The 22,156-nt window shown below is 46.5% G+C and overlaps 1 protein-coding gene across 1 annotated transcript; it reads right to left on the reverse strand.

Annotated features, from left to right (window-relative positions):
* Nucleotides 1–4,332: 4,332 nt before the first annotated feature.
* LOC114105114 (cytochrome P450 2J5-like) lies at nucleotides 4,333–11,082 on the reverse strand. The gene is made up of 5 exons (XM_027951427.2): nucleotides 10,918–11,082; nucleotides 10,194–10,335; nucleotides 9,263–9,450; nucleotides 4,683–4,824; nucleotides 4,333–4,586 (listed from the first exon to the last, which is right to left on the reverse strand). Exons 1-5 carry the CDS (start codon nucleotides 11,080–11,082, stop codon nucleotides 4,369–4,371), a joined length of 855 nt encoding a protein of 284 aa, XP_027807228.1. The 3' UTR covers nucleotides 4,333–4,368.
* Nucleotides 11,083–22,156: the final 11,074 nt, after the last annotated feature.

Below are 22,156 nucleotides of genomic sequence, written 5' to 3' on the forward strand. Positions count from 1 at the left end.
ACCCTTACCTTGTTACTCAAACAATTTGTGTTTTCTTCTATACCCTATCTGTATGTTCTCTTAACAGTTACAGCAACTCATCACAGGGCAAAGATGTTTATGCAGGACGAGGCTTCAACATGAAAGATGCAACATCTAGCACACTACCCCTCCCTCCCGGCTGAAAACCAAAGAAAAGAAAACACCTTCATAAATGCCCCTAAATCCAATTCTGAAACTCTAGGCCACTCCTACCACCATCCTTTTACATGAATAATACCAGCTATCTCTTTGTCCAAAGAGCGTATTGACACTCTCTTGGTTAGTGCTGTGTCTCCCTTCTGCTCCGGCAAGAAGTCCCAATATAAAGAGTCTTGTTTCTTAGCAGTTGTACCTTTATCTGATTCTGATGGAAAGCACCAAAACTACTGAATTGATAAAAAGTGACAAGTAATCACTCTGGAAGACTCATTAGGGCACAAGGAGGATGTCGTCTACCTCCAGAACCAAATGGATGTGGTCCTGGGTTGTGCTAAATATTCTTTGCTTCCTCTTCCAGATCACTCTCATATGAAGCTTTATGGGCCACATCAATGGATTCTCTTGCACTTTGGCTTCCAAATGGGTTCTGCCAATTATAGGCAGGAATAGGAGTTCAGAGAATGAAGTAGAGCACTTATTCCTCCCACTCCTTTCCTCCTTAAGCCACATGTATTGGCTTCTGTCTTCTGTTACTAAACTCTTCCTTGTTGCTCAATTTGAGTGAATGACGGTGCTGTTCCCTGCCAGAACCTGAACTGACACAGGAAAATGAGCAGCCTTCATTCAGTCTGCAGGAGAAGCAATGTCCTCAGGGGATATCCAGGGGTCATTCAGCTGAGAAGATGAGTGGAAGAATCTAGTGGAAGAGGGATCTAACTGATCCTGGCAAGGAGTACTTATGATTTTCATTGCCATTTAATGAGCACTTAGTATTATCAAGTATTGTGCTAGGTATTTTGCATTCAGTATATTATTTAATTCAGTCTTAATATCAAGTAAATGAGGTATCATTATTATTCCACTTTGCAGATGAGGAAACTGAGGCTTTTTGATATTCTGACACTTTTTCTTTGTTTATGGGCAAGATCCTGGCTCTCATTTCTATAAGTCTAGATAACTTCAATGATTAAATGACTTTGTATATATTGACTACCCAGTTCTCTCACCAGCACACATGGCACTCAAATTGTGACAGATCACTTGGAAACCAAGAGGGAAACTCATCCAAGGGGAAGGGCTCCTCTCATCATCATTACATTATTTTATGGTCATAAACAAAGATGCATAGAGCCTTATGGGTGTTATATGGGAGAAAGGGATCCTACCAACATTAATCATACTCCAGACTCTATGCTGAGTACTGTCACTCAAAATGATTCTTTTTTAAAATTTTATTTTGTTTATTCATTTTTATGTGGTGCAGAGGATCGAACCCAGTGCCTCACATGTGTGAGGCAAGCGCTCTCCCACTGAGCCACAACCTCAGCCCATACTCAAAATAATTCTAAGGGACAGCTCCATTTGACATAGGAAGAAACTGAGCACTCTAAATGTACAGTTGTATGAGGTTTTTTGTTTGTTTGTTTGTTTTTATGTGGTGCTAAGGATCGAACTCAATGCCTCACACATGCTTGGCAAGCTGCTAGGAGTTGGGTATTGAGAGCAAAACTACAACTTCAACCAAAGTCAAAACCCATATGAGGAAAGCTTCCAAAGGAGTTGAACTTCCAATAGAATAACATAGAGGCAGGAAGGAGCAAAGAAGGGAGGCTGGATGGTGGGGGTGAAGGGTGTTCAAGGTGCTATAAGCTTCAGGCAGGGTCTCTAATAGGGAGAGGCTGACAGAGCATGGCTAGAACCAGTTGAATTAGGGCCCAGTTTTGTTACCTCTGCCCCAGATCCTGCCTGGGTCACAAACAGCTTCCAGATCAGGACAGGAATGTCCTCATATAAGAACCCAAACTTTCTACTACTTTTGGGGACCCCACTTGTCCAATGTGTCCCAATCTGGACTCCCCAGGCTTTGTGTACGTTTCCACACAAAAATAGAATGTCTGTTGGAAAGTTTCAAAATTTCAAAAAGCCTAGTATAACTTCTATATTTACCTACAGAAAGGTCAGTCATGAATTAATAGATCACATTTCCCTATTTCTGTTAGGAGTCCTTCCAGTGTAGCAATAATGACCCATAGCCTACTAGTGGGAAATGTTGCTTCATTTGTATTCATCTCTTTTATTATTTTAAAATTATTATTATTATTATTATTATTATTATTATTATTATTATTATTATGGATCAAATCCAGGGCCTTGCGAATATCAGGCAAGTGCTGTACCACTGAGCCACATTTCCCCTGCTTTAAATAATACAACAGAGAAATATAAAGCATTTCTTTTTTTTACAAGTCAGGTTTATTGAGATAAAATACATACACAATAGCACTTTAAATGTGCAGTTGTATGAGGTTGTAGGGCATGATGTAACGTAGGACATGTTGCATCAGAAAAGAGGAAACTTAACTTGCTGGCTGCTACCCGCTTCCCAGTCCTGGGGCTACATGTGACTAAGAGAGCACCTAGCGATTAGCCAGAAGGCATTGCCGTGGGTTGTGATGAAGAATCGGACCACCTCTAGGATAGGCTCAGAACCCTTCTGCCCTCACAGACAGCTTGGGTCTCCCATTACTGCCTGTGGGATGGGTGTAGATGTAAATTCTCCCCACCCTGCTGACCTTTACCCTGATTGGTTCCTGTACTTTATATTAGCTGTGTGTGTTTTCTCATTAAACTAGATCCTGCTTTTACTGTTCTCCCTGGCGTGTCTGATTGTCCTCCTGCAAGGGAGGGCTGGGTGTGGGCAGCCAGAGGTCAGGAGGGAACAGGGAACTAAAACCCCCCCCCACATGAGTTTTGTTTGTTTGTTTTTATGTGGTGCTGAGGATTGAACCCAGTGCCTCATACATGCTAGGCAAGCTGCTAGGCAAGCGCTCTGCCACTGAGTTACAGCCTCGCCCCATACTTGTATGAGTTTTGACAAACACATTTTGTCATATAACAATCACCACAATGGAGACAGAATATTTCCATTCCCCTAGAAAGTTCCCTGTGTCTGTCTGTCTACATTCAACCCTACCCCAGACCTTGGCAACTTGGCAACTATTTAACTGTTTTCTGTTCCTCCAGTTTTACCTTCTCAAGAATATCATAGAAGTGGAATCATATAATATTCATTTATGAGAACACATATTTCACCTGTTTGGGGTAACAAATACCTAGGACTGGGATGGCTGGATTGTATAGCATAATGCTTGCTCTTACAAGAAATTGCCAAACTGTTTTCCATCATAGTTGTATCAATTTACATTCTAACCAGCAGAGTATGAGAGTTACAGTTGCTGGACATCTTTCCCAGTTCCTGAGGTTGTCAGGGTTTTGTTTTTATCAATTCTAACAGATATGTAGTGGTATCTCACTTTAGGTTTTTGTTTATTAGTTTGTTTGTTTGTTTGGTTTGGGTTTTTTTTTTTTTTTTTTTTTTTTTTTGTGTGTGTGTGTGTGTGTGGTGCTGGGGATTGAACCCAGGGCCTTGTGCATGCACAGCAAGTAGTCTACCAACTGAGCTATATCCCCAGCCCACTTTAGTTTTAATCTGCATTTTCCTAATGTAAATAATTCTCTTTTAACAAAGAAATCTTTTCTGAAGGCATAATATTTCAAAGCTTGGAGACCCTTGTGGTGCAAGCAGAGGGGGTCCTTGGTGAAGAATTTTCTGGAAACAGGTTGACTGCTGGTTTTGCCTGATGAATTAGGGGAGCTCTCTCCCTATCCTGGTTCATCAGGGACCTGCATTTCTTCCCAGTGGTCAGAAGAGGGCAGGAGAGGGCAGAAAATAGGCTGCTGGGTTTTTTTTTTTTCTCCCCCCCCCCCCTTTTTTTTTCCCAGCTCATCAGTCTCTGGTATTCATAACATTTGCATTCATTATTATATTTATAGTTTTGCCTGAAAGCCTTTCCCTCTGAAACTACTTGGCTGCCACTTTGAAAAACAAATGAACCATTTTATATCATGATTGAACTGACTTAATGTCAAACCTTAATTAACCTTGCAAAATCCTTCCCTGCTGAAGCATAACTAACTTAACCCAAGAACTAAGCTAACCAAATTGAGCTACCTTTGTAGAGTCCTTGATAAGTCCACTCTCCACTGTGACCTGTAGAGCTTGTGTTGGGGGAACTACATGCAGCTGAGCTTGATGAACCCCTATTCTTCCCATTTTCTAACTTTGCAAGGGCCAAGAGAAACTGAGGAAGATTTTTGTGGGGGACAGGCCTTCAAACGCCCAGCTGACTACAGGCCCTCTTCCCTAGGACCTGGGCTGGGGCTGCTCAGGCGGGGCACTGCACAGATTTCCTGCGGCTGGGGCTGCAGAGTGCCCCCAAAGATGTATTCCAGCCTGAGTCCCTGGCTCCCATCCGGTAGTTGGAACCGAAAGGTCCTGAGGAGGGTGGCAAACATCAGGAAGAGTTCCATTCGGGCTAACTGGTCTCCTGGGCACACTCGATGCCCTGGAAACAGAGAAGAAGGTCAGAGGGTGGCAGCTGCTTATGTCTGTCCCATCATCATCACACCTACCACCCTGAACCCAGCACTGTGCCTTGTACCCGCAGAAAATGGCAGGAAGGCTTCATTGACCACGAAGTTTCCATCCTTGTCCAGGAAGTGGCTGGGGTTGAATTGCCGCGGGGTCTCCCAGTACTCAGGGTCATAGAGTACGGAGGCCAGGTTGGGCAAGATGATGGTACCCTGTAGAAAGGAGCTGGTATGTCTCAGGGAGCCTCAGAGGACCCAGTACCCAGTCCTGACCTGGTCAAAGTGAGCTTCAGGACGAGCAGTGTGCAGGTGGGAGTGGCTGGGGGCTCTCAGGGAGTCCTCCCTCCAGACCCACAGGAGTGCGGGGCCTGAGCATTCCACCTTCTGGGTTACTGGCAACCCACATTTGAGAGACCCACAGAAAAAGAGATGGAGAGAAAGGAATGACAAAGAGAAGACAGGATCACAGAGAAAAAAATGACTGAGAAAGGTAAAGCTTGAGTTTTTAGGGTTGGGGGGGAGAGTATGACCCATCCTCACCTTCATCCTGACCCACCCTAACCCTTGCCCTCATTGTCACCATAATCCTAATCTTCACTGTGTCACAAAGAAGTGACTGATGGATTGGAAACAGGATCAGACTGCTCAGATGGGAGGGAACAGGAAGGAGTCAAAGATTGCAGGCGGGGTCTGCTCCTTCCCATGTGGGCCCTGAGATGACCAGAGATGACATAAGGAGGCCAGCGTGGTACAGGGTGGTGTTGGTTATGGTCCCAGAACCTAGGACAATCAGTTCTAGAATTCTCCATAAGGCTTCCTACCCCATGGCTCAACACCATAGAATCAAATCAGCTACTCTGTGAGGTCTAGGAGACTGACTCCAAGACTCTAGAAATTTAAAACAAAAACCAAGTAATAAAACCTCAGCAAAAATTGAAGCCTGCATCCAAAGCAGAAGCCAATGAAGAAAGCAGAAATTGAGCTGATGTAAAACTTCCTGAAGGCACTTCTCTTTTTTGTTTCCTTATTTTTATTTTATTTGTTCTTTTTAGATATACATGACAGCATAGTGTATTTTGACATATTATACTTCAGAAGACACTTTTCTTTGTTGTTGTTGAAGTTTGTACACTAAGGGAGGTACCAGGACTTATCCTTCTGGACCAATAGGACACCTAGACCTGGTCACTCTGTGGCTTTAAGCATACAGTTGGGGAAGCATGTTTTCTCACTGCTGCCTTTGTGAGTTCTACACATTTTCCCATTATAGTCCTGAGAATTTCTCCCTGTTTTCTTTACCAGGGATTAAGTAACCCTTGGCATTGCAAAAATGTGTGTGTGTGTCTGTGTGTGATGCTGGGAATTGAACCCAGAGTCTTGCACATTATAAGCACATAGTCTACTACAGAGCTACATCCCCAGCCTCTTCTACAATTCTTCATCTAATTGCCTTTAGATGAAGGGGCTCTTGGGAAGATGCTCTATTCCTTCTAGAATTATTTATATCCTGTTCTGGGTAATATTCTGGCTTCCTTGCAAGGCAACTGACTGATCTGAGCTCATGGAACAGGTTCAGAGTATCATCTATTCACACACAAAATGTAACCCCCCTACCCCAGTTTATAGAACTATCTTCCTGCTGGATGCTTCCTGGGGACACTATGCCAGTTTCTCCCTAGTAAGAGGCAGTTTGAAGCTCACAATCAAATAGAATGCCTGAGCAGAGATGGGCATGAAGTGCACCATTGTGTTAGGGACCACTGCTATTGTCACCACCACTCAGCGGATGAGAACAGTGTAGAGGTATCTGTAACATTTAATGATCTATCGTCAAGCTTTGATTCCACTTTCAGCAGACATCCCTGCCTCAAGTTGTAAAAGCTCGATATCGATTCCAGGTTTTTAATGGCCCCCTGGAGTCTTTATTACAGAGCAATTCCTAGAATCAAATTGGCAGGAGCTGGTTCTTAATAAGGAAACTTCTAATCTCAAATGGCATAGAACATCTAAGCCCTGGTCCTCTCTTTTTTAACTTGACCTAATTTGGTATAGTTTTTAGAAAACCTGGGCCCAGGCCCTCCTGCTATGCCAGCAGCAGGATGCCACTGTCCTGTCCTCAAACTTGATAAACCCATGAACTTGGTGGCCAATGAATGCCAAGAACAGCTCAGTATCAGCCAACCAGGCTGATCAATAGATGGATGATGTAAAACATCTGTTTAACATATCAGTTCGTTTATTCACCAAGAGGCACATTTTTGGAGCAACACAAATAGCAGGGTGCATGTTGAAAAGAACATAATCTTTGAATTCATAAGACAATTACTGAGTTAAGTCATATACTAGCTATGTGTTTAGGGGTTATTACTTGGGCTTTCTAAGCTAAAATTTCCCTGCCAGTAAAAAAAGCTTTTTAAAAGTGGGAAGATCAAATGCAGCCCCTGCATTCTAACTATCTGATTTTTTAAAATCTGTGCATACATGTATTTTTTATTATATTTATTTTATTATTTATTTTTTGGTACTGGGGATTTAATTCCAGGATGCTTTACCACTGAGCTACATCCCCAACCCTTTTTATTTTTTATTTTTAGACAGGATCTTGCTATGTTGCCCAGGGTCTCATTAAATCACTGAGACAGGCCTCAAACTTGCAATCCTTCTGTCTCAGCCTCCTGAGTTGCTGGATTACAGGCATGTGCCACTGCGCCAGTTGTGCATACATTTAAACTGTAACCAATAGTTTATTAGAGTGAGCTCCAAATATATGAGAAACAGTAGTCTCTTATAGCTTCAACTCTGGACTTCATTGTGTTAATGGAACATGAAGTGATACAATATAAATTATTTCTGAAGGGAAAATGCCTGCTTGGTTACAGACAATTCAGACATGTATCCCAAGCAATAGGAAGCCCCATCCTGTCTGATTCTGTAATTAGTCCCATCTACATATCTGAACAAAAGCTTGTTGTAAAATCGTTAGTCTTTAATGAGTAAAAGTTGGGTTTTTTTTTTTGTTGTTGTTGTTGTTTGTTTGTTTTATACCAGGAATTGAACCCAGGGGTGCTTAACCACTGACCTACATCCTCAGCCCTTTTTATTTTTTTATTTTGAGAAAGGGTCTTCCTAAGTTGCTTAGGGCCTTGTTAAATGGCTAAGGCTGGCTTTGAATTTGAGATCCTCCTGTCTCAGCCTCCTGAGCTGCTGGAATTACAGGTGTGTACCACCACACCTGGGGTGAGTAAAAATTTTATATGAAAATTTTACTCATTCACGACTAAAACACCTTCATTTTAACTTGCAAAGTAATTTAACTTTAAAAGAATTTTCTATGTACTTCTGTGTCCCTTCTAAGAGAATTGATCAGTTTTGGACAATAAAAAATATTTTGAGTAATAAAGAGGTTGAGACAAGAAGCAGCTGCCATTTTGAAGACTATCTCCACATTAAAAAAAAAAAAATCCTACTTAAGGTATTATCCAATATATTTTCCACTGGCCCTTGACAGGCTATTATGAATGATGATCATCAAAACTTCTTGGAGTGTCATAAGATAAATCTTTCCTGATAGGCACACTTCCTTTCATTACACAATGAGAGGCATAACTGTGATTTCCTTTTTTTGCCTTGACTCTAAGGAAACTTAGACACAAGTTTTCTGTATATATGCAATAGCTGTACTGACCTAAATATTTACATATATCTCTTTTCCTCTATCTCTCCTTATTTGGCACTTACTCTTTTAGCCATGAAATAAGAAACAAGAATGACATTTCTGCTAGAAATCAATTCTAAGGAAATAATACAAAATGCAGACCAAGCTTAAAACACACAATAAATTGTAAATGGCCTAAATGTTCACCAATGAGAACTCAAAAAAATCACAAAATCACCCATTTGGCTGGGCGCCATTACACATGCCTATAATTCCAGTGACTCAGGAAACTGGGGCAGGAGGATCACACATTTAAGTTGCCTCAGCAACTTAGTTAGACCCGTGTCTCCAAATAAAAAACAAAAGGACTGGGTATGTAGCTCAGTGGTAAAATGCCCCTGGAATCAATCCCCAGCACCAAACCAAACAAAAACAAAGAACACGTATTCAGTGGAACACTGTGCAGACATTAAATGCTGTAGAACAGTGATTTCCAAAGTGTGTTCTCTGGACCCACAGCAACAGCGCCACCTGGGAACCTGTTGCAAAGGCAAATGCTCAGGACCCATCCAGACATTGGGGGTAGAGCCAGCAATGTGTCTTAACAGATCCTCCAAGTGATTCTGATGTATCTGGGGGTTTGAGAACCACTGTTTTAGAAGAATCTGAAAAACGTGTTAAGTGAAATGAAATATTCAGAGTGATATATTCAGCACAATCACAGCTATGTGAAATATATGTATGTAACAAAGATTGCAAAGAGGAACATGCAAGGGTTATCCCTGAACAATAGGAAACTTTAAAAATATCCATCGTGTGTGCATTCTTTTATAACCCCCTATCCCAATGCCATAAATAGGTAATAAATGACTGACTGATGGATAACTGGTAGAGAACTGGCAGGTTGGTAGAAGCTACAGCAGATGGCTGTGCTGGGCAGGAAGAGTGCTGTCTGCAGGCACTGGGGTGGGCATGGGGCCATGCAGGGCCACCTACCTTGGATATGTAGTAACCATGCACCCTGGTGGATGTCACGCACTGGCGCACAGCGCCCACTGCCACAACACTGCTGAGGCGCTGCACCTCATGGAGGACGGCACGGGTGTAGGGTAGTCGCTCTCGGTCTTCATAGCAGACAACTGGGGCAGTGCCCAGCACTGTGTCCAGCTCCTGCTGCACCTTCTCTGTGGGTGGCTCAGCATGACCAGGATGGCCTGGCCTCCTTATCCCACCCCAATGCAGTCTTCCCCACCCAGAGCCACTGAGGCTCAGGGTCCCTGGATCAAACTGCCCCACCCTGCTGCCTCTGGTCCCACAGAGACAGAGCCTACTTCTTGTAAATAGGAATTTGCAGGGTTTGCACCCACAGGGGCACTTATGGGAAAGGAAAAGACCCAGAATTGAGCCCCTACTATGTGCCAGGTACTCTATACACAAAGAGCCTTGTGTCACAGGAACCCTGTTGTCTCTACACATGAGAAAACTAAGGCTCCAACAGAGCGGGTCCTTTTGCCCAAAGTGACAAAACTGGAGCCAGGAGTTGAACTTAGGTCATAGCCAATTTGTCCCTGAGAGAACTGCAGCCACTTTTGCTCCTCTACAACTATGATCTCCAGGTGGACATTAGCATAGGGCCTGGCACTTGGCGGGTGCTGGATCATTACTGAATGAGTGAAATCATGCCACCCCATTTACTCTGGTTCTGAGAGCTGGAATGACTTGCCCAAAGCCACACAGCAGCCTGGGCATTGAAGCCCCTCCCGTTTGACTCAAAGCTATCAGTGCTCCCTTTACCACAGAGGTGACATCAGAACCTACTCCTGGGGCCACAGGGCAAAGTGATGGGGGCAATACCCACAGCCCAAAAACCCCATGTGGGATTGGCAGGCACAGGGCAGTCAAGCAGGTATAGCCAAGAGCTTCTCACCCTGGACAGCCCTGTGCTGGACCATGTAGATGAGTGCCCAGTGCAGGGTGGTGGCCGTAGTGTCAATGCCTCCCAGAAACAGGTCGATCACCACCTGGATCAAGTTCTCCTCGTTGAATGTGGAGACAGGGTCGTCCATAGCCTGGTGGGCAGTAGGGGAGCAGCTCTGGGTCTGGAGTTTCCCCCAACAGTCTCCTGGTGTCTCCCCACTACCTTTTTTTTTTTTTTTAGTGGTACTATGGGTTGAACCAAAAGGCCTCTACCACTGAGACATATTCCTAGCCCTTTTTATTTTATTTTGAGACAGGGCCTTGCTAAGTTTCTGAGGCTGGCCTTGAACTTGCAATCCACTTACCTCAAACTCCTGAGTAGCTGCTATTACAGGCATGTACTGCCCTGCCCTCCTTAAGGCCTGACTTGTTCCAAGACTTCTGCAACCAAAACTCACTGAGGGTCAGATCCATCAGGAGGGTCTGAATCCCAAGACTGCACTGATTTTTGATGGGGGACTGCCCTGGGGTTATGGCCCTGATATCATCCAGGTCCTGTTTTGCAGCCCACCCCTGTCTGCAGAAGCCAGTTCTTGGCATGGGAAAATATAGAGAGAAATGCCTTCTTAATGTAAGCTTCCAGGGTGCTTGGGTCAATGATGAGGAACTGACACCATGGCATAGCAGCCCAGAAACACAGCCCCTTGCTTTCTCTGCAGCTCTTCCAGGCTTACCTTGGTGATCTGGGTCAGGTAGCAGCTGATAAAGTTCTTGGGAGCCTCAGGTGTCCTGAGCTTGCACCTGATGATCTCATGGCAGATGAAGCCCTGCAGAGCTTCTTGGTACCTAAATATCTCCTGGTGAGGTCCTGGGAGGTGGCGGAGGGCCCAGGGAAACATGTCATAGAGCTGTGGGGAAAGAGTCCCACCCAGGGCCCGCTTAGGCCCCAGCTCAGGGCAGCTGAGAGCTGTCCTGAGGGCTCCAAAGTATACTCCAAAGTCTATGGTGACGTAGGCGACCCAGGGCTGCCTTTCCTCTGGAGACCCCAGAATAATCTAAACAGAAATAAGAGCAGTGGTAGCGTGATTGTGTTCAAAGCTTAGCTAGGACACTGCAGGTCTAAAAAGCTGCGTTTCTGAGGCTATAACCTGCCTCTTAACCCTGCCCAACATCCATGCTAAGAGTCTACACAAAGGTTTGGTGCCATGAGCTTCAGCTTGCTGAGAAGAAACTGCCTAAGGAACCAGCATCAGGCCCCACAGCCCCCACTCCTGCCTGCTTGGCACCCTCCCTACAAGGTCTTGGCCAAGGCCCCTGCCTGCCTTGGGCCCCAGCCATCCCAAGGCCTGCACGTCTGCCCCCCAAATGTCAATTACCCGTCGCCACGTGGTGCTGACAAAGGCCAGGCCAAAGTTGATGGCTTGAATGAGTTCCTGGAAGATGGGCTCCTCCGAAAGGAAGCGGTGGCCAAATACCAGGACCCCGATGACTCTGGCTGTGGACCTGACAATGGGGACCTGAGGGTTGAAGGGTCTACCTAAGAGTAGAGAGGCAGAGCTCAGGTCAAAGAAGCACAAAAGGAGCTGCCCTGAGCACTCTTCCAGCCTTTGAATAGAGTCGTTCATTTACCTCTTCAGTCACCCATTCTCATTCCTCAGTCACTCCCCATCCCAGGGCTTCCTGAGTACTTTCTATGAGCCAGGCTCTGTGAAATGCACTGGATTTGCAGAGAGAAGTATGAGAGACAGTGTTTAAATGACAACAGAATGCAGGACAGGCATGTCACAGCTGGGAACAAGGGAGGGTGGGAGAGGACTAGCTTTGCCTGAGATTCAGGGAAGACTTCTTAAGGCAGGGGACTTTGGCCAGGTCTGAAAGTGGAGCAGTGGCTTATTACCGTGAGGAAAGGGGTGCGGGTCAGGACACATCTTGAGGGGTGTGCAAATGTTGGAGGTGTGAGAGGTCTTGGGTGTTGATGGAGGACATGTCCCTAGCTATAGAGAAGGAGGGCTTCTGGCTTCCCACTGGGCCTCTGTCCATCCACTTTGGAGAAACTCCCTTCTTTTGATGCAGTTCAAAATCATTTTTAATGTTCCTGGGCTTCATGGGCGCGCACACGCAAACAGATGTGGCAAGGCTCAGCCTCCTCTGCAGGGATGTGCACCTGTGTGGGGGCATGCAGAGTTTAGGATAAGCCAGCTCCTCCCCAATCCTTACCCTTCTCTCTGTGGAAGGCCTCAGCCAGCTCTGCTGCCTCTTCCTGAAGCTGTGCCTCCAGCGCCGGCTTGCCTAGGCCCAACCCACGAAGCGTCATCAGGCAGAAGCGTCTCTGTTGCCGCCATGTGTGCCCATTGCTGCAGATGACTCCTAGCCAAGGTGGGGAAGGGGTGGGATGGACAATCACCAGCCCCTCCCAGCCTGCTCCCTGGTCAACATCACCTGGCTCTCACCAGACCCAGAGTCAGATCCAAAACTAACTTCCTGATCAGCTCTGTGGTGGTACTCTGACCAGATGGTGGGCCCCGCTATGGCTTCCCCTAGTCCCCCAGACTGATTTTGCCTTTAAGAGTCCTCATAAGACACAGAAGAGGAGGTAAAGAAAAGGAAAGGGCACGGTCATTTGCTGAGCCAGATGCTGCAATGGGCCTTCTCAGATATTTGGGCTTGCTTAGTCTCCCCCGCATCCTCAGAAGGAGAGGGCACTCATGATCTCCATCTAACAGATAAGAACCCAGTCCAGCAAAGAGCTGAAATGGATTTGAATGCAGGTCTTGTTGATCCTCAGTGCTGCTCCTTCCACACCCTGCCCTCCACTCACATGGAGGTTTGGAGGAGACCTAAGTCCTCCTAGTAGGTCCCTTTCCGTTCACAGTTCTGGGTCAATCCTAACTTTGAGTGACCATCCAGCCACCTTCCCTTCCCAGTAAGAGGGGCAATCTTACCTCTTTCTCCAAACAGGTCCTGGAAGAGCGGGGTGAGGGGCCTGCCTGAGAACTGCTCTGAGTTGGAGATCAAAGCTTCCTTCACCGCCTGGAAGCCATTCAGCACCACAACGGGTGTGGGGCCCACCCACACTGTGAACACGTTGCCATGAGTCTGAGCCAGCTGCAGAGAGACAGGGCAACCTAGGACTGTAGACAAAGCCTGTGAACCCCATTTCCTGAGACCTACCTCTTCACATGAATTTCCCACCTTCTTACTCCCAACACTCATGTCAAGTGAACCTTCTCAGAGCACCCCACCCCCTTCCTCAGGCAAACCCAGGTCACAGACTCCCAGGACACAGAGTAGTCAGTGACCAGCACTTATGTCCCATCAGTCCTAGAGGTGGGCATCTTCTACCACTTTATAGATCATACAAATAACAGCTACTATTTCTTGAGGGCTTGATGCCCTGGGTGGACTTCACATGTATTATTTGAGTCCACCTTCAGTGTAAGCATGTGAGGTAGGTAAGAAACCAAAGGCCAAAAGACAGACCAAAAGACCAGGAATGTGGACCAGGTCTTCCGATTACTGGTGTAGTGCTCTTTCTACTGCAGGAGGAGCCTGGGGATCCCAATTATGTGGCATCCTCAACCAGATGCTGAAAACATCCTTATGCAGCACCGATTGAGAGGAGAGCTGAGTACTGCCATGGGGAAGGGTAGTGTCTCCCACCGACCATAGCTCTCAACAGAAATTCAGCTCCGGCCCAGATTCCATACCCTACTCAGTACAACTGGAGTCCTCTGACCACCGAAACTATCTACCCTGGAAGGTGTCTTTCTGCAGAGATCATTTGAGTACTGGAGTGTGCCCATGGAGTCCCATTTCTCCTGGTTCCTATTTCAAGTGGCTTTTCAGAAAATGCCTTCAATCCACAACAGTGCTCTCCCCTGGAGTAAGATTCAGTCCTAGTTCCCCTCACCCTTTATGTCACATTTGCAGTAGACTTCTACTGCCCTTGGAATCCTCTTCAGTACAGTCTGTACAAAGTCTTTACATTCCATTTTTGCTTAAGTTCTCAGAGCTGATGAGTAACAGGACCAGGATTCACCCCCATATGTGTCTGATTCCAACTTCTTTCTTCTACCTCTAGTGTCCCTGGGCTGAGGACAGGAGGGGTTCCTCTGCCTACCCCTTTCTCCAGCTTGGGGACCAGTTCCCTACCTGGATCAGTGTCTCTGGGTGCAGTCGAAAGCTTAGTTGCCACAGGTTTCCAAGCAGGGGTATGGGGAAAGGGCCAGGAGGAAGGTGACTCCTTTCCCAGCAGAAAGTACCAAGTTTCAGGAACAAGAAGGAACCAACCAGAAAAGCCAGCCCACTGAGCAGGGAGAACATCTCTGTGGGCCTGTGTCTCCTCTTCTCCCCTTTGCCTCCCAAGGCTTCCAGCAACCGATCTGGCCACCCTCCTCTCCCCACTGCCTGCCCTGACTTTTATGCTGGTGCTCTCAGGCAGTGTGATGGAGGAAGGCAATCCCTAGGGGTATTTTCCCAGGGAGTAAATCCATTTGGTCACACCTGTCACACCTGAGCCATGCTGCTCAACAGGGCCGCAGGGCTCCAGCCTGGGACAAGTTGGGACACCCTTACTCATACATCAGCATTGGCTTCACCTCTGGCCCATGGAGCTTCACCTTGGGGAAGCTCCTCTCAGCTTCTGCCCAAGCAGTTTTAGCTGACCACATGGCTCAGCTGAGTAGGGGACAGGGGCGTCCACTGGAATGGTGAAGTCTCCTCTGGGGATACTCTCTTCTGGCTGGACATGATTAAAGCTGGGCTCCTGTGCCTGCTCTCTCCCACTCCGGTACACAGCAGCCTCTCCTGAGGGCTCTCCAACCTTCTAGTCTCCACCTGTTCCAACTTCTGGTAAGCTCAGATTTTTCATCTGCCCTGGGCCATGTTTATCAGTGGTTAAGTTTGATAGCCCTTATGTTTCAGCTTAGAAGCAGATTCCTGGAATCTAAACCCAGATCTAGCCCTTACTAGTTGACCTTAGACAGATTTTTTAACCTCTACAATGGAGATAAGACACAATGATTATAACCAACTATCTTATAGAGCTGTGATACTGGTCCAGTAGCAGAAAGATACCACACTCCAATTGGTAAATTGATGATACTTTAATCAAGAGACTATTGGAAAAGGTGTTTGGGTAGCCTGGCACACATACTGTAATTCCAGCACTCAGGAGACTGAGACAGGAGAATCAAAGACAGCCTCAGCAATTTAGTGAGGCCCTAAGCAGCTTACCAAGACCTTGTCTAAATTAAAAATATAAAAAGGGTTGGGGATGTGGTTCAGTGAGCACCCCTTGGTTCAATCCCTGGTACCAAAAACAAAACAAAACAAACAAACAAACAAAAAGATGTTTGGGCAGGGGATCTACAAAGTTAACCACAGCAGGGAGCCCTTTCTACCAGAAGCTCTCAGAGTCAAGGGATATGTTTAAGGGGCACAGAGCTTCAGTTTGGAAAGACAAAAAAACTCTGGTAAAGGACAGTGGTGACAATGTAAATGCACTTAATGCCACAAACTGTACACTTAAAAATGCTTAAAATGGTAAATCATGTGTTAGGTATACAGTGTTTTACTGTAACTTTTAAAAAGTCAACAGGCAGAGATTGGGAGGAAGCTGGAGCCCCTCACTGCAGCGCCTCCTGCTCTGTGAACTCTGTCCAGCTCCAGGGACATCTGGCCTGGATGAGGTGAGAGCAGAGCTCCGCTCCCCAGGCTGCTGGGAGGTGAGCTGGGAGGATGCAGCAGGGACTGCACAGTAGTGTTGCTGCTGCAGCTTCCACTAACTGCTGCCTTCTTCCTTTATAAGTTGCCTTCTCTCTGACAAGTCGTGTTCCTCCCTCCTCAAAACATTGAGATTACAAGTCTCTGAAACCTTCCCTAGCCAACTCTACCAGTCTCTAACCTCCACCTCCCAACACACCCACATCTCCCACAGTGCCCCTGGTCTTGTCCCAGGTCCAGTCCCTGCCTCTGCTAACTACCTTGTGTATCCACCCCATCTTTTCTATAGCATGGCAGCTCAAGGGCAGATGCCATGTCTCTCTTTCTTTGGGTTTCTCTGACAGTGTCAGTGGTTGCTGTGAGTTTCCATTGAGTGATGTGACTCACTGATGGAAGGATCTGGTGGCTCATGAGTCCCCGTCCTATCGTGTGCAGTGTTCCTCCATGGATGCTCCTCTTATGCATGACCAGAAGCTCATTTGGCCACCTCCTGTCCCTACTGAAATGAGAGCTACTTGAGGCTAAGGACTTTTCTCACCTGGAACGTCGTCCCTATATCCTGGTGCATAGTTTAAGTGTTCATCTGGCGAGCACGCTACCGCTTTAGCCACATCCCCAGCCCCTTTAAGTGTTCATCTGGATTCAGTTAATTTTGGCATTTGAGGCTAGCCATTTGGGGGTAGCTGTGATGGGTGGGGCTGGTTTCAGTGGGGGCTTCAGTGTGGATGATGTCTGAGATTCTGAGATAGAGGTGGGATAGAGAGATGGGCCTATCATCTTCCCATGACCCATTGACCATATTCCCTTTGGGTTCTAGCTTTCATCTGGTTATTTTGGGCAGGCTTATTTCTCAGAGTCTCACCCAAATCATATATGGAATTTGAGGCCTTCTCTTGAAGACAGAGAAATCTGTGACCTTTGTGGGAAATGTGCCTGCTCAACAGTCCCAAGTGTATTGACCTCTGATAAACTTCCTCCCCCTGCTCCCTTGTCCAATGGTCACAGTGTTCTGGCTGCTGAGGGTGGGACACAGACAGTCCTGGCACAATGGGCCATAGGGCAATCAGATTTCAGGAGTGGCACATGACAGGGACATAGAAGTCTCAGTGACCAGCCCCCTCATTGCTTAACCAAGGCCCTCAGTGTCTGACTGAGGTGTGGCCTTCTCAGTGACATGGTGGCAGTAGCCACAGATTTCCCTCTTAGAGGAAATACCCCATGCATCGAATGGCTGACTCTAGAGTAGCCAGCTGTGAGTTACCATCTGCCTCTTTGGTGGTCTTCTTATGATTCCAGGTATTATTGGGCTATGGGGTTCCCATGTTTCCTTTATATTCTGAGCCAAGAATAGACAAAACTCAGGCCCCTCTCTGTGGGGAATGGTGACTTGGATCAGGCTATCTGATTGCCTTGTGGTTGTGGTGTGCTTATACTGGGAACCCCCTGTTTAAAAGTACAGGTTAAGATGGCCCAGTTGCTATGGCAACACCAGCCTGAGGAAACTCTGGGCAAAGGCTCAGAATTATCAATCTTTTTTAATTTTTAATTTTATTTTTTACACAAATGGAGCACAACTTTTTATTTCTCTAGTTGTACATGATGTAGAGCCACACCGTTCATGCAGTCAGTTATCAGTCTTAACCTTGAAACTCACACAATCGCTCCCAGGAATAGAGGATTCTGAGCATAGCAAGATAACTATAATGCCTGTCAGTAGTGTGACCTTTGAGCCTGAGGGGTTTACAGAAACTTTCCCACAAATAATCTGTAGATGATAAAACCTACATAATAAATGTATGGAGCCAACTCTGGATCACTGTTCTCAACCAGAGATCAGTTTCCCACCTGATTCCACTTTTCTTTCTAAACGTTTGTGTGTTTTTTGTAATCCCTCATCACGCCTCAATGGTTTCTGAATTAAGGACAGCTCAGGTTATGACACCTCTGTTTCTCTAAGAATAACCCCATTCAACTAAGATGCCTTGACAGAGCCCCTTCCTTGTACAGGGTATTGTCACATGGAATTTCCAAACTTACTTCTCTCTATAATCCCACGAAGGAAGTTTTTGCTTCTGCCTTATAGATGAAGGATGCAAAGTTCAGAAGGGTGAAGCCGTTTGTGTGAGAGACCACTCCTGTCTCAATTTTCTCTCCACAGCTCCCTCCCAGCCGGCACAGGCCAGCACTCTCAAAAGGAAGATTACACCTGTGAGGAGCCCAGAGCTCATGATGATTCCAGAGATTCTGATCCAGCTGCAGAGGCCTCCTTTCCAGGGCTCAGACTGCTGCCAGGCCTGCTATCTGCCTCCTGTCTGATGCTGCACCCAGAAAACTCCTCAGAGCTGACAAATTCCCCCCTTTCCTCCATCTCTGTCAGCAGATCCCATCAGGCCTGTGCCACCATGCCTGGCAAATGGGGATACTTTTTTTTTTTAAATATTTGTTTTTTAGTTATAGGTGATGGACACATTACCTTTATTTTATTTATTTATATGTGGTGCTGAGGATCGAACCCAGTGCCTCACGCATGGTAGGCAAGCGCTCTACCTCTGAGCCACAACCCCAGCCCAAGGGAAGAGCCCCTTCTACACTCTTGCAGAAACAGTGGATAAGGGGTATGTTTCACAGCCTCAGCCAGAGCAGAGGTCACTTCCCTTAACAGATCACCCCTCACCATATGGGCCCTCAAACCCCACCCTGCCACCATGAAGGGGAGACAGAAACACTGTGGAGACCCAGAGATCACTGGAGATGGGAGAAACAAGGAGAGCGGAGGCAGGAGAGACCCCAAACTTATCACCACACCTCTGAACAAAGAGTAGGCTTTTTATTTCTTATGTTTTTGTTAAATTTACACAATGTCTCCCAGCACCGCACAGGAGGGATGGGGACAAACATGGGTTGGCCTGACTCCCTCTGAATATTACATGGTGTCTCCAAAAGACAGTAACAGTTTGGAGTTCCAGAAATCCCTCACCAAAGGAGGGGCAGGCTCAGAGACCACATTCAGGCAGCCAGAGCTGGGGTCAGTGCTGAAGGACCTGGGCCTGGCTTGCACTTTTTATTATTAATGTCTAATTTCACTCTCAGAAGTATCCCATTGGGCTGGAGTTGTAGCTCAGAGGCAGAGCGCTTGCCTACCTTGCATGAGGCACTTGCATTAGGGTCCCGGGAAACGTCAGAGAAAGAGACCACCAAGTGACCACTCATGCAATTGGCAGAAGGGGGATTTATTGAACCAGCATGCTGGGGCTCCGTGCCCACTCAAGAAGGGAAAGCAGCCAGAGCCCCGAGCAGGGGCTGAGCACTGCTTAAGTACACTTTTTGGGGAGGGCGGAGGGCTTTGTATACATCAGAACAAATCATCATTAGGCGCGGGAAAATTGAACAACAACTCCTAAACATGATTGGTTCATTCATTGGCGGGAACAGGTCAGGCTGGAGTGATAGGTCATTCCTAAGGAGGGGGTTACATTTAAACTGATTGGTCCAGGCCCTGCAATGCCTATGTGCGACCACACAGAGCCCTTATTACTGGGCAGTTCCAAGCATTGTCTTAACAGCTACAGAAATTTAACTCAGACCTTGCAGCTTAGAAACTTTACAACACCCGGTCTTTTACTCTTTAACTTTTACGCTTTAACTTCAATTTCTTTTACCCTTACAGCACTGGTTCGATCCTCAGCACCATGCAAAAATAAATAAAAAAATAAATATATTGTGTCCATCTATAACTAAAAAATAATATTTAAAAAAAAAGTATCCCCGTTTGCCAGGCATGGTGGCAAACATGGTGGGATTACATGTCTGTAATCCCAGCAGTCCAGGAGGCTGAGACAGGAGGATTGTGAGTTCAAAGCCAGTCTTAGAAAAAGCAAGATGCTAAGCAACTCAGTGAGACTCTATCTCTAAATCAAATACAAAATAGGGTTGGGGATGTGGCTCAGTGGTTAAGTGCCCCGAGTTCAATCCTTGGTATGCCCCCCCAATTTTTTTTTTTTAAAACTATCCGCATTTGACTATGCCTCCCGAACACTGTGAACACAGACTCTGAGTCTCCAGGTGGTGGGGAAACAAGGATGTAACTCCTAATGGTTTGCCATCTAGAATTCATATATGGCATTTGAAGCTTTTTCTTGAAGACAGAGAAACCTGTGACTCCCGTGGGAAATATGCCTGCTCAACAGTCCCAAGTGTGTTGACCTCTGACAAACTTCTGGAATTATTCTGGGTGTTCCAGTGGAGTTTCAACCTCAGGTTTGAAGAAAAGGACACAGCAGCACAAGACACACCTGTCTTTGCTGTGATCCAAGGAGTCTGAGCTCATGGAGGCTTAGGTTTGCAGGGCGTGGCAAAGGGCAGCCACAAACCTCCCTGCCCTGAAGCCCTGACTTGCACACAGACACACCCACAGCCCAATGCATTCTGCCTTCAAAGAGGTTCAGGGGCAGTGGAATTATTCATCAAACCAGAATAATGATGTCTCAGTTATACTCAATAATTTTATTTTACCTGAAGCACAGCCCGTGCTGCTGCTGTTCCCAGAGGCTGTTCTGGGCAGAACCTTCTGCTGATCCCTTCCATGCTGTGGCCATGCCCCATGAAGCAGTCAAGGAGACTGGTCTGCACAGGCTGGTGCTTCCCAGAGGCCACTTTGACACCAGCCCCTCGGTTGCTATCCTTGTATTGGACCTTTGGATTTTACCACCTGGGGCGGCGGTGTTGGGAGTGCTGTAAAAACCCAAGGCAAGAGGAAAGGGTGTGCAAAGGACTTGGAATGGAACTAGCACAGGTATCAGTCCAGGGGTGAAAGACCTTGAGTGCTCAGTTACATAAAAGAGGGAAAGGCATTTAGGAGGAAGGGATGAGAAAAAGAGGCAGAGATAAAGATAAATTATCTAAACTCCCTTCTTTGGACTGTAAGCTCCATGTGTCTGTTTTGGGGGTTTTAGTGCCTAGCATAGTACCTGGCATTTTAATAGATGCTCAATAAATATTTTGGGGAAAAAGAAAAAAAAATATATGGAGGAGACCAGAGAACAGGTATCAGGGAAGCCATGAGGAACAGAAATTGAACCCATAAGCCTGTTAGGAGAAATGGGTAGCTGAAACTCCTGGAGGGCAAGAGGGAGGCCATCCTCATGGGCCTGAGGGGATGAAGTTGGGAAAGGACACCTGGGGGTGGGGCTAGCACATTGCTTTTCACGGTGAATGAGCCCAGAACTGCCGCCCATCAGATTCTCTATCAAGAACAAACAAAAAAATGAGAGCAGTGTCCCGTGTCCCCAGTCCACAGTCCTGGGAACCAACTGTTCCAGGTCAGACCAGTGTCTTTGCCCAAGTTACTTTGTGCTTGCAGCTGTATCTGGAAGACACTGGGCCAGTTCCAACTGGGTGACAGGGCTCCCCTTCAGGAAGATGACTATGTCGGGACAGTGGGAGACCACCTCTCACTTAGGCAGGGGCCGGCGGAGTCCACATGATCAGGTGGAAGGGAGCTTGCCTTAGTTAAGGAAAATGCTGAGCCAGGGAAGATTGCAGGGAAGGAGTGATCCTCCCAGGTGTGCACCATTTTTCTCCCTACGGGGAACTAGAAGGACTAGGCATAGTTCTGGAGCTGTTTGGAAAGGAGGTTAGCAAGATCCAGGCTTTTTGGATCATATTGATTGATTCACATTAGCCACAGAATTAGAGCTGGAAGAAACCTGAGAGACCATCTGGTCTCTGCACTTATTTCTGAGGAAACTGAAGCCAAGGTCATGCGATGTGAGAGGAACAGCTTGAACTCTGGAATTAGGCTGTTTGGGCTTGAATTCCGTGTGATTCACTCTCTACAGGAAACCTGAGGCAACAAACTTTCTTCAATAGCAAAATGTGTTTAATAATATCTACCTTGTAAAATGGTTGAGAAAATTAAATACGGTTGTGTTGAAAATGCCTGGATGGTGCACAGCACACAGGTACTCCTGAGTTGCAACTAATAGAGGCGATGGAGGAGAAGTCTACCACCTTCAGGCCTGGCCCATGAATGCTTTCCACTCAATATTCCATGCTTGCTTTTCCTGGATCCACCAACCCAGCATGGTGGAACCAGCTGAGAACTTCAGGTTTAGAGGCTGGGAGAGTGACCAGATGGAGGGAGCCTGGGTTTATGAATGGCCACACGAGTGGAACCCTTACTCCATCCCTCCACAGATCTGCTGAGAGTTTGGACCTGTTGTTATAGCTGCTGCCCACTCTTTCGACTCA

Source organism: Marmota flaviventris, chromosome 8 (assembly GCF_047511675.1).
Source record: "Marmota flaviventris isolate mMarFla1 chromosome 8, mMarFla1.hap1, whole genome shotgun sequence".
NCBI lineage: Eukaryota > Metazoa > Chordata > Mammalia > Rodentia > Sciuridae > Marmota > Marmota flaviventris.